This window comes from Anoplopoma fimbria, chromosome 21 (assembly GCF_027596085.1).
Source record: "Anoplopoma fimbria isolate UVic2021 breed Golden Eagle Sablefish chromosome 21, Afim_UVic_2022, whole genome shotgun sequence".
Classification (NCBI taxonomy): domain Eukaryota; kingdom Metazoa; phylum Chordata; class Actinopteri; order Perciformes; family Anoplopomatidae; genus Anoplopoma; species Anoplopoma fimbria.
Genome location: NC_072469.1, coordinates 13,603,456 through 13,616,263, shown reverse-complemented (window position 1 = coordinate 13,616,263; position 12,808 = coordinate 13,603,456). Strand labels below are relative to the sequence as shown.

Below are 12,808 nucleotides of genomic sequence, written 5' to 3'. Positions count from 1 at the left end.
ACACACACACACACACACACACACACACACACACACAAGAAGGGAAAACAACAGCTTCTCATACCTTTGCACCGCAGACCCCCAACTGGGTTTCTACTTCACACGTATGCTCAACATTTAGTAGCCTAGAGGGGTGTTTGGATGCTGCCTTTGAGCAGTGGAGGGAAGCTAAACGCAGTCGGATCAGCACTTTCCCCACATGCAACAGTGTTTGACAATGTCTAGTCAACGGCCAACAGAAGTGTGAAAAATATAAAGGCAATTCATTTGAGGTGCTAACTTTGGTATGTCTCCACACAGCTCTCAACATGGCTACGGCTTAGCTTGCGGCTAGCAGCTAACAGCGCCACCAGTGCTGACACGAGCTAACAGTGTTTACCTGAAGGGGAACCGGAGGGTGCTATGCTACCACGAGATGGCGTTTTCAGCTCTAAAGTTTAAAGTGCACATTCACGCGCTCCACAACAAAGCACAGAGAAGCTGGTATTACTGCGCACACGGGGGGGGAGTGACTCAGGGAGACTTTACTCCACTATATCTTTACTTAAATAAAAGTTGTGTGCTTCTACAATAATAATCTGAATGATCATATAGAGACCCTTTAAAAAAGAATGGCAATCATGTTTACCAAAATGTCAAACTATTTCTTTAACATGAAATATGTAGCAAACATGTCTAAGGGAGAAAAGCTGTGTGGTATTTGGGGGTAAGTAGCCCCTAATGTGTTCCTGACCCTCAGTTTTATGATGAGAATTCCACAATTTCACTTTCTCAGCACCTGCTGTTGGCTACTGCTTTACACACACACACACACACACACACACACACACACACACGTTCACCAACGCACAGCCACTTTCTGTTTTTCCCTCTTTCTTTTTTCCTTTACAGGGCGGGTGGTTTTGTTCGAATGGTCTTCACTAACCCTAGCAACAAACCACTGATATTGTCTCACGGCTTTGTTAAGGTGCACCAGAGGAAGCCGGAGCAGGGCTGTATGTAAGAGCACTGGTATTCACTGTGCGCCGTTGAGTCAGGAAGCTCTACACCTGTTCCCGTCTCCGAGGAGAACACAGCTGCCCTCTCCCCCCCCTTCTTTCAACACACACCACAATTCACAAAACACAATTCTCAAATCTCCTCTAAGCTGGAGGATTGTGCTTGAATCTGTAAAACATCTGCCCGGTAAACTCCACAAAGGCATCCACAGTAGACTAACTTTGCTTTTAGCTGATAGCTCATCCTTGTTATTATCCTCTGTAATGATACACACAGGCACGCTAACATATCCGCAGAGGAATAATGCTCGGTTTTAATCGCCGACACACACCACACTCGGTTCCGGTATCCACTTCAGGAAGCTCTGGGAGAGCAGAGACGGAGACGGGGGAAAGGAAGCTTTCTGCGCATCCTAAACTCCGTCCTCGGGTTACACTTCCTATAAGCCGCAGCGTGCTAATTAGTGCTCGTTTGGGCTAGCTAGCCGGGCTCGTGTGATGTGGAGGAGAGTCCCACATGCAGGCTCTCATTTGCTGGGATATTAAGCACAGTCTGAAGGCCAAGCCTCTCCAGAGAGCAGAGCGTGGTGTGTGCGTGTAGTAGTAGTAGCATGTGTGCATGCACCCCTTGCTGTGTGATATCAGGACAAGATTCATCACCTAATTATCAGTCGCAGTCTCAACAAGTACCTTACCTAACATGGTGAAAAAGGGCTTGCCATTCAGTTCCTACAAAGAGCTCGATGCTCATACTATAGCCCGTGGCCTTTGATGCTAATTAGTTTTCTCATCCCATTGTGAACAACAGCATTCAGGATGTTTTTTTTCTGCTATCGCCCCCCTCACCCCTGCTGGCGCCGCATGCCTCATTCCAGGCTGGTGAACATGTCATGGTCAAGGGCTCGGACTGTAAGATCCAATTCAGTTATAATGACAGTGACATTATTGGATTATCACATTACAAAGGTTAAGGTTTCATATGCGCTGCCCGCAACGATAGAAAAACATGTACGTCTGGAAATAACAGGGTGATCGATGGGACCTTTTTTTGCGCAGGCGTGACTCTAATGGGTGCGCGCGTGTGTTTATTCCCTCCGCAGTGAAGGAGGATTGCACGTCGGACGCTGAGGACGACGGGAGCACGGACGCCCTCGTGGAGGAGATGCTGCAGCAAGGGGACACGGCCGTCATCTACCCAGAGGCCCCGGAGGACGAGCAGCAGCGCCAGGGCACCCCGACGCCGGCGTCCACGACGAGAACGGTACGGGAGGTCACCACACAGCGTTCAAAAAAAAACCCTATAATAACACAAGATCATGTTTGTGTACACATCCATTTCCTTTGATTGCTTTAAATGTCATTCATATCCCTATTAGAAGTGCACACAAGCCAGGTGTATTGTCCCTGAATCACACACACAGGCACACACTGAAACACACACACCACCATTTCCACCCGAGAGCTCACAGTCACCTAGCTCTCACACTATTACTGCACCTACCCAGTAATTACTCGCCCCCCCACCCCCCACGGGGACGGCTCTACCTGCTCCCATGTCTCACCTTTAGGTGTTAACTCCCCCCCCCCCCATTAACGCCACTCTCCGACATCATTACACACGCCGCTATTTGTTAAGTGCGGCACACTGGGGCCCTTTATTGCTCCCGGGCTTTTTGGGCTTTTACCTGCTGCCAAAGAGGAGGGGTTGGGGGAGTGGGGGGCCAGAGGGAGGCGGTGAGGGCCCCGGAGGGAGAGGGGAGGAAGAAGAGAAACAGCAACACCTGAGTAAATTTGTCACGTCCGCGCGAGCTCTTGCTCACAGCTACCTGTGCGATAATGTGTGTGAATTCCCATCCCGAGGCCCTCACCTGTCCCGTGGGTGGGTGGAGAGGGGGGGGAACTTAATACATCACCTGTTAACGAATTAATGCTTCACCTGTGTGGGAGCCAGGCAACCGAGACCCTCTGTCAGCCCAGCTCGGATCTCTGCAGGCGGCTGCTGTTTACCCAGCTCACTTTTCCTTACATGCGTGGGTGTTTTTTCTGAAAGGCTCCAGACGCACAATGGGCAATCAAATGACGGAATTTCAGGCGTGTGAAAGCGGTAATTGCTGGGCAAGAAGTACAAAAGCAAAAAAAAAAGATGTATTACGGTCCTGCTTCGTCAGCCGAGCTTGCTATTTTTACAAGAACAGGAAGGCTGTTTCTATGGATCACTAATCAGCGTTTATCCATTTGGTTACCTGGGTGCTGTTTACCTGGGGGGAGGATCTCTCAGTGATTGGTGAACTAGCAGAGGAGTGTTACTGTGGCAGGCCTTGTGTAACATCAAAGAGCCCTCCCTATTGATTGAGTGTGTTTTAACTCCCCCCCGACCTCCACTTCACTCTCGCATATGTTCTTACAACACTCTCCTCTGGTCGTTGGTTTTTTTTCCATTCAGGAACTCCCGATTCGTTCTCTCAGCTGCTCACCTGCCCGTACTGCGCACGAGGCTACAAGCGTTACAGCTCCCTGAAGGAGCACATCAAGTACCGGCACGAGAAGACGGAGGAGAGCTTCAACTGCCCCGAGTGCAGCTACAGCTTTGCGTACCGCGCTCAGCTGGAGCGGCACATGACGGTCCACAAGGGCGGACGGGATCAGGTAAACAAAAGAACTGATAAACTGGTCATGACTGGATACTGATAAAACGCCTTCACTGGTTAAACTGAAAAATCTTCTTTTACGGTATCTTTTAATGTTCTAGTGGTTTTATTTATATTTTTTCTCTTTTTTTTTCATCTTAATGTTGGAAATGGAAATGGAAATGCATATTTTATATTATAATTTGTTCTGCAAATTAGATATTTACTTATCCTGTGCTATCATAATGAAGTATACTTATTAACATTTTACAGGAGTTACTAAAACCAGGCAGTGGATAACTAGTCATCATGTTATATATTTGTACACTTTGTATGACATATGCTGTGCTTCAGTGTAATATTTATATGCATCACTCTACACAAATAGTCAGTGGGGCTGCATTGGTTTGCTGGTCTGCTGAATGGTTTCAGTAGCGTGCAGTAGTAATTACGCACCGACAAAGTGATTCTAAATTATGCAAACCTACATGGAAGCCTTGTCTCCAGCAGCTCGCTTCCAAACACGATAAACAAACATGAACTTTTGCCCCCCAGATTGATTAATGACACTCTGACAGGAATTAGTAGCAGTTCAAAGGTTGTGTTTTCATGGTGCATCCCGCTGAACATTCCCCTCTCTCCCCTCGTCTGACAGAGACACATCACACAGTCGGGAGGCAATCGTAAATTCAAGTGCACTGAATGTGGCAAAGCATTTAAATACAAGCACCATCTGAAGGAGCACCTACGCATCCACAGCGGTGAGTGGACAACCCCTGTCACCATGGCAGTGTACGTGCACGTGATACTGTATACGTCTTTGCCATGAGCCACTGGCGGCCACAGACGTTTCTGTTGAACCAATATTAATGTTTTATTTACGTTTTTGCCAATTCCCTGTATTTAGATATCCTTCATTGTGTTTCAGTCCTTGTGTGCACTTCCTTAATGTGCCATAATTGGGTTTCTTTTGGCATTATGGGACAGCAATTAGAGAGGGCATTTCCCAACGGTGCCATTATATCAGCGTTTAAGCATCATTGAAATGCATTAGAGCTTTTTCCTACCGCACTGCTCATAGCCTAGCCCGCTCATTTAGCTTCATTCACTAATGGAAATCTGTTTCTCCTCCCCCACCCCCACCCCCCCTTCCTTTCTCTCTCTCTGTTGTACACATTGTGGTTTTATTCAGGAGAGAAACCCTACGAGTGCTCCAACTGCAAGAAGCGCTTCTCCCACTCAGGCTCATACAGCTCCCACATCAGCAGTAAGAAGTGCATCAGCGTCATCTCAGTCAACGGCAGGCCGCGCTTGGGGAACGCCAAAACCCAGGCCCCGTCGCCGGCGCTGCCCACGTCACCCTCGGCCCTCCGCACCCAGATCAGGGAGAAGCTGGAGCACAGCAAGCCCCTCCAGGAGCAGCTGCCACTTAATCAGATCAAGACCGAGCCGGTGGACTACGAGTACAAGCCGACGTTTCTAACGTCCCAAGCCAATGCTGCCATGAACGGTGGGGTTTTCAATGGAGGTGCCGCTGCTCCTCTGCAGGGCACAGTGCAGGCCGTGGTCCTGCCCACTATGGGGCTGGTGTCTCCCATCAGCATCAACCTGGCAGACCTGCAGAATGCACTCAAAGTGGCGGTGGATGGTAACGTCATTCGCCAGGTGCTGGAAAACAATGCCAAAGGCCAGGGGCAGGTGAACTCGGGGTTAACCACTGGAATGCTCCATCCCGGACAGCAGCAACTCATCTCAGCCATCAGTCTGCCCATTGTGGGTCAGGATGGAAATGCAAAAATCATCATAAACTACAGTTTGGACCCCAACCAGGGCCAGCTCATGGCCCATAACCTGAAGAAAGAGCCTGAGCCCACCTCACCAGGTCAGACCACCACTGACAACTTCAAGTCCCAGAAACTCCCTGAGGATCTAACCATCAGGGGAGCCAGGCCCAATGAAACTAAAGAAAAAGAGGAAAAGACCACTAAAACTTGTCTCCTGTGTGATAACTGTCCCGGTGGGCTGGAAGCACTCCATGCCCTCAAGCACTGCAAGAAGGACGGTCTCAGGCTGAACGGAGCGGGCCTGGATAAGTCTGAGTCTGCTGTCGCTGCCTTGCTATCAGAGGGAGGACTCTGCAACCAGCCCAAGAACCTCTTGTCCCTGCTCAAGGCCTACTTTGCCTTAAATGCAGAGCCCACTAAGGACGAGCTGGCGAAGATCTCTGACTCAGTCAGTCTGCCAATCCATGTGGTTAAGAAGTGGTTTGACAAAATGCAGGAGGGTCAGATATCACTGGGTGCCCCGACACCTCCCTCGGAGGAGGAGGACACCTGTGAAGCTAGCAGCGTGGTGTCGCTGGTCCCAGGGAAGGACAAGGCCAATATGAGCCCTTCCGGGACCCAGGGCAGCCCAACAGAAGCCACCCCAGCAGAGGTCAATGGCTCTCACAGCACGGCGGCCTCCCCCTCACCACTAAACTTAACAGCTGGCGGTCCCGTCCCAGCCCGGCCTCCCCAGAGCACTGAGGGACCCTTAGACCTGTCGCTGCCAAAGCCCGCCAGAGAGGAAGCAGAGAGAGTGTTGGCTGTAGCCCGCATTTACCCCTCCCTTTCCTCTGGCTCTACCAGTGTGGATGAACCCCTAAACTTAACTTGCACAAAGAAAGAGGCATCGCCACTCTCAGCCATGGGCGCCAGCCCCATTGCACTGTACGCCAGCCAGCCAGGTGCCAAACACCTCGACATTGTGACCACAATGCAATGCCTACGGGCACTCGCCACTAACAACAAACAGACTATCCTGATCCCCCAGCTGGCTTACACCTATACCACTACAGCAAGCAGCCCTGCTGGGACCCAGACGCAGGAAACCATCCACCTCAACGGAGTGAAGGTGTGCAATCATTTATTTCCCTCAATTTAGCAACAGTTCACCGTCCCTGTCTTTGTTTAAATGCGTGGTTTGCCAAAATAGGCTCATTTGCTTTCTTGTGGAGAGTTAGATGAGAAGAAACTACTCACATATTTGTATGCTAAATATCAAGCTACAGCCTGCAGCCAGTTAGCTTACATGTAGCTTAGCACAAAGACCGAAAACAGGGGGAAACAGCTTGCCGGGCTCTTTCCAAAATCAACAAAACCTGCCAACCAGCACCTCTTAAACTCACTAATGTCATAAATAACTTCTTTGTTCGATCCAAACATGAAGAGAAGTATAGAGGAAACAACACATTGTAGTTTTATGGATAGTTGCATGCTAGATTCATTTGTCACTATTTCATCACTATGACATTACTCGGCATCAGTGGATACTTCTAAATCTTTGTCAGATTAAGAGGTGCTGGTAGGCAGATTTTAATTAGCTTTGGACAGAGCCATGCTAGCTGTTTTCCCTGTTTTCCAGTCTTTGTGCTAAGTGGCTGGCTGTCCCTTTATATTAACTGTACAGACAGGAGAGTGGTATCAATCTTCATATCTGACTCTTGCCAACAAAGCTTCCGTGCCAACCAAAATATGACTTTAATTCACCCTGTCTGTACTCTTCAGTTACTGTATACAAGGGAGGATGTTATTTTGAAATGCTCACAGCTTAATTAGCCTCATCAGCATTTCAGTGGTTTTGTTACTCTTGTTTCACTGGCACAGGTCTGACAATACAGTCTCTCTGTATACTATGATGCTGCTAGACTTAGGTCAGCTACAGCAAACAGGTTTGACTCAGAAACCAGTTGATAACAGAGTGCAGGAAATAACCCGGTGTCTAACCCGGTAGCCATTTTGAGAAGCAAGTGAATTGGAATCAAGTTGTCTTTTCTCTCTCTAGGAGCGATCAGTCAAACCCCTTAGTCCAGATCGTTACTTCTCATTGTTCAAAATCCACCAGGACAAGACAGATAGTGTGAAACCATCCAAAATGTAATCAATAAGTCATATATGGAAACGTCAGAATTCAGCCCTTTGTAAAAATGATCGCCCTTAATAGTTCTTCATTGTGCAGACGCCTAGTGATGGATGTAGATCTCGCCGGGTGTATGAGTGATCCTCCTGGGCTGTCACCCAGAGGACATGAGGCTGCACTTTACTGCAGAGCCCCTATTGATCTGCTGGAATCTGTTTAAACGGCACACCTCTGCCTGCCTCATTGATTTATTGTTGTTGTATTATACTTTCGTGTTAAGTGGATTGGCATAGACCTGCCTTGTAAAACCAAAGAGCTCTGTGTATATATCATCTCCTTGATATTGCCCCACATCCTCTTCCGCTGCATCAGTAGATGAGTTTTACCGGCCCAGGGACAGGAGGAAACTGTAGGTGTGCTCCTAAGTGAGCGGGATGTGTTGTGTTTCGGGCCAAGGAAAAGATTGCTCACCCATATTCTGAAAATTCAGTCTGTTATTCATTTCAAAACTGCCTTCAGAGAGAGCTTTAAGTAGGATATGACACGGCATTAATTCCTGCAGCGCACGCACACAACTTGTTCGTTAGTATTGGTACATTTCTGAGTCATTCATGGTCAAAACATTTTGAATACATCTGTGATTTCTCACATTCCCCAGGAGGAGAAGCAGGACACGGGCTCAGAGGGCGTGTCCACGGTGGAGGAGCAGAACGACTCCGACTCGGGCCCCCCGCGGAAGAAGATGAAGAAGACTGACGGCGGCATGTACGCCTGCGACCTGTGCGACAAGATCTTCCAGAAGAGCAGCTCGCTGCTGAGACACAAATACGAACACACGGGTAAATACCACCCTTTCATGTGTTTCCCAGGCCTGCACCCAAACACAAGCCAAGAATCACAGAAACAAAAAACACCCAGCAGAACCGGAACTTGTCTCACCAGCACTCGCTGTTAGTTCTTGGTAAAGATGAGTCAGAGTGCGAGTGTAAGGGGGATTTTGAGCTGCAGCGTAAAGAAGGGTGGACACCTCCATTCCAGCAGGTATTACTCAACAAGCGCAGAAGAGGTCTGAGAATTTCTTTCCGCCAACTCCCCACCTCTGCACTGCCAGCTTCTCATGTGAAGCCCCGAATGTTGCAAGAGTTGAGCTCTGGTAGTGATTTGGATTGCTCTGAGATAATGATTCCGTGGCCAAGTGCCGGTCAACGCTCTTAGAGGCGTTTATTTTTTCTTACTCTGATACCTGGCTTACAACCGTAGTTTTCAGCTCCAAATGACCTCATCCCTAGGTGAAAAGCTGCTCCCTGCATGGATAAAGTTTCCTTGAAGATTTGCGAGCTCAATTGTTGTGATTTTGTTGTATTGTTTTGAAATGTTCTCCTTGGATACACTGATGATAGATTCTGTTACCGGCCTCTCAGCCTTCTACACAACAATGTGTGTGTGTGTGTGGGGGGGTTCCCGGAGATAATGCCCTGAAGTGTTTATTGACTTCCTCCCTATGTCCAATGTCTGTACCTTTTTAACTCAACAGCGGTTTCACTCCTCGTAAATGCTGACACATATTTTATTGTCTCCTCTGCAGGGAAGCGACCTCACGAGTGCGGCATCTGCAGCAAGGCCTTCAAACACAAGCACCACTTGATCGAACACATGCGCCTCCACTCGGGGGAGAAGCCGTACCAGTGCGACAAGTGCGGCAAGCGCTTCTCCCACTCGGGCTCCTACTCCCAGCACATGAACCACCGCTACTCCTACTGCAAGAAGGAGACGCAGGGCCAAGGCGAAGGCCGGGAGAGCCCAGAGGAGGACGCCGAGGCCCGGGCCGAGATGGAGGCCCTGAGCCGGCTGGAGCGGCTCCTGGCGCCCTCCCAGCTGGACCTGGACGAGCGGGGGAGCAGCGCGAGGGAGGACGAGGAGAGCGAGGAGGAGGAAGAGGGCGCGGTGGACATGGATGATATCCAGGTGGTGCAGATAGGGGACGAAGGAGGGGATGAAGAGGAGGAGGAGGAAGAGAGGAATGAGGAGGAGACGGAAAGAGTGTTGGAGGAGGGAGAAGGAGAGGAGGAGGGAGAGAGAGTATTGGAGGAGGGAGGAGGAGAGGAGGAGAGGAATCAGAAGGAAATGGAGATGGAGACAGAACTAGTGGAGGGAGAAAGAGAGGAGGAGAGCAATGAGGAAGAGATAGAGAGAGTATTGGTGGAGGGAGGAGAAGAGGAGGAGAAGACAGAGATGGAGGCCGAAGAGGAATACGAGGAAGCTGACTCAAGGCGGGAGGAGGTGCTCGCGAGCATTCAGGAAGAGGAGGAGGCCAAGGAGGAGGAAGAGGAGGCGATGGATGCAGAGGAAGGGGTGACGGAAGAGGGGAAAGCAGAGGGGGAGGTCACAGAGGGGAGTGGAGGCGAAACAGACACGGTTTCTGGAGAGCAGAACCAGACGCTGCAGGAGAAAGGAGATACTGACTGAAAGAGGAATCCGACTCCTCCACGAGACACAATCAGATTCCTCCTCTCCCCGTGTGGAGGAAGAACACAGGAGATGATGTCCGGTCACTCTGACAGTTCCTTTCAGTTCACTACTGTGTAGAAATCCAGGTGTGCCTGAAAAAAATACTAGTGACTTTTTGCGCAGGAGAGCTGTTTCTCGCTGTCCCAAAATAAAAATAAATCAATTTGTAAAGAAAAAGATGAAGACAAACAGAAATTTTAACAAACGAAGGAAATGCATTATACAGACTTTGGAAGCTAGAGCCGACACGTTTTAGATAATGTTTTATTACTAAAACACCTTGGGTCATTTCTTTTTATCAGTGTTACTAATTTTATCACTCATATTTTAACCTTTAAAAGCTGTACAGTTGGGAGATATTTCTATACCTTTTTATTGCCAATGAACAAAAAAAAAAAAGTCAGTATTTTATTAAGTTGGAAGGAAAATAAGACAAATCCTGTGCACTACAAGTGGCTTGGTTTACCTATGGATTGAGCAGTTGAGTTGTGTTGCCCACCCTTCAGTATTACCGCACTAGATATACCACGCCATCACGCTAGCAGATGTTAGCATTACGTTTCATTTTTGATGTTCTTTCCATTGGATTGTGAGCCTTAAGAAGAATAGCAAAAGAGAGTGGACGGGTCTTTTTAGTCATTTACTTCCTTTTAGACTTTAAGACTCATTGTTGTCAAAGTTCCTTTTACAGATCAGTGTTTTATAGTTAAAAGTTTGACATTTTTTGGGGGGGGGAAACTATTTATTTTCTTTGTGAGAGCTAGATGAAAAGAAGCCACATATCTGTCTGATGAATATACAGCTACAGCCAGCAGCTGCTATGCTTGGTTTAGCTTATTTAGCTTAGCCTAGCTGTGCGTAGTTTAACTTTTATTATCTTGGCTTAGCTAATCTCAGTTTTGTATGAGGACCAGAACAGGATAAAAGCTAGCTAAAGCTAAATCTAACGCTACTAAAGCTAGCAGTTACTTCCCGCTCATCTACTGTTCCACACTCCAGTCCAGTAGGTGGCGGTAATGCATGCTGGACTATTTCTGACTCCCAGACAGGGCCAGGCCAGCTCTTTTCCCCCAGTGTGTAGTAAATATGGCCAACGAGGCTAATCATCTCCTGGATTTAGCTGCATATTTACAGACAGATAAGTGTGTAGTGTAGATCTTCTCATCTAATTCTCATCCAGAAAGCAAATAAGGGTATTTTCCTAAAATGTGGATCTACTGCTTTAAGTGTTCAGAGTGGGCAGAAAGATGATCAAGAAGACGTCTGACCCTCCCTATGCCTCCCCTTACTCCGAGCCATATGCAAAAAAAAATAAAAAATCTAACTAAACAAGAGAAACATGAATATCAAAAGTGCCATTGAATATTGCTGTTGAAGCTTAGCAGCTCGTGATCAGGTATTGCCGGGGTCCCAGATCAACCAATAAGCCGGAATACTGTTGACTTTGGCTCGCCACCTGAGAGAGTAGAGTAAGGTCTACTGCGTATTCATCAGTCCTAGATTTTTAGAGAAGTTGCTTTTGTTTCTAATCCGAGCAGCTAAAAGAGTCACGATGCACATGTGTTCAAATGGATGATGATGAAGTATGATTTGTAATTGCTAACTGTGTCCTGCCTTTTCAAAGCTCATTCAGTGCACTTGTTTAACACACCATGAAACGCTCAGATGTCTCTTCAGGTAACAAAATGTAGGCAAATATGAATCCCAGGAGTTTAATTCAACAATGTTTTTACCTGTCAGTATTATTTCTTTTGTCTCTTATGTTGTTTTATGTTCTGGTTCCTTGTGTGTACTGTATGTTTTCAGCAATGGCAGTATTATCCCCACCCCCAAGGAGATGGGTATGTCTGTTTAGTCATAGAGAACTTTTATATTTATGTGTCTTATTTTTTATATTTCTTTATGGTTATTTATTACACAATGTAGTGTACAAGACTGTAGTTTGTATTAATACGATAATATATTTTAGTATGGAAAACAAAAGGCAAATAACTACGAGCCTGGAAATTGAGACTCCAGCATACTGAAGTATGTTTTTCGAACAAATAAAATGAAGTTTTTCCTCGGAAAAGAGAACAACTCGCACCCTGCAAGCCTGAAAATTGGAACCTGTGACCTCTGTGCATCCATTCTCATGTTAGTTTTCTTTCCCCTCTCTAATATGAAGCTACTGAACTTTTGAAAACTAATCGTATGTCTAATAGCATGAGTGTGTGCTGTTTTATTGAAGGATTACCCTTAACCACACAAACTGTCCTTTTTGCCAAGCCAAAATAATATTGACATTTGTTCTTATGTTTTTATTTGTGCCAATTTGTTACTTTATGTCAGTGTCAAGACCATGCCCACTTTTATATACCCCTCCCCCTTATACCACCCTCATCTTTTTTTTATAGTGATTGTTGTTTTTGTTTGTTTTTTCTTTTTTTTGGTTCATTTTTTTATGACTCCCCATCTCACAATAAAATACATCAATTACAAGCGGCTGGGTTTGTGATGATATTGTTGTTGAGAGTTTTTAATCGCACAATATTAAATTGTTGCTTGTACGGCATTATTCAACTTAATATTACAATAGAAAATAAATCCATAACTTTGAAAAAGTAAAAGAAAGAGGGGGAAATAGATTCAGAACATTATTTAAAATTAGAATAATTTAAACTTGTTGGGGTCCTGGAGACTCTGGGCCTTCTTTACAAGTTCCAAAAACACACTTAACATTGTTTTTGTTTTGTTTGCAACAAATATATATTTGCAAATTATTAATGACATATT

General features: G+C 46.7%; 1 protein-coding gene across 1 annotated transcript in view; it reads left to right on the top strand.

The window, feature by feature from the left end:
- The window catches only part of LOC129110834 (zinc finger E-box-binding homeobox 1-like), a 49,010-nt gene extending 36,502 nt beyond the window's left edge, over positions 1-12,508 (top strand). The window contains 7 exon segments of the mRNA XM_054623068.1: positions 2,099-2,227; positions 2,230-2,259; positions 3,442-3,644; positions 4,281-4,386; positions 4,818-6,520; positions 8,184-8,364; positions 9,111-12,508. Coding sequence (XP_054479043.1) covers positions 2,099-2,227; positions 2,230-2,259; positions 3,442-3,644; positions 4,281-4,386; positions 4,818-6,520; positions 8,184-8,364; positions 9,111-9,991 — 3,233 coding nt within the window. The 3' untranslated portion in view covers positions 9,992-12,508.
- The last annotated feature ends 300 nt before the right edge of the window (positions 12,509-12,808 follow it).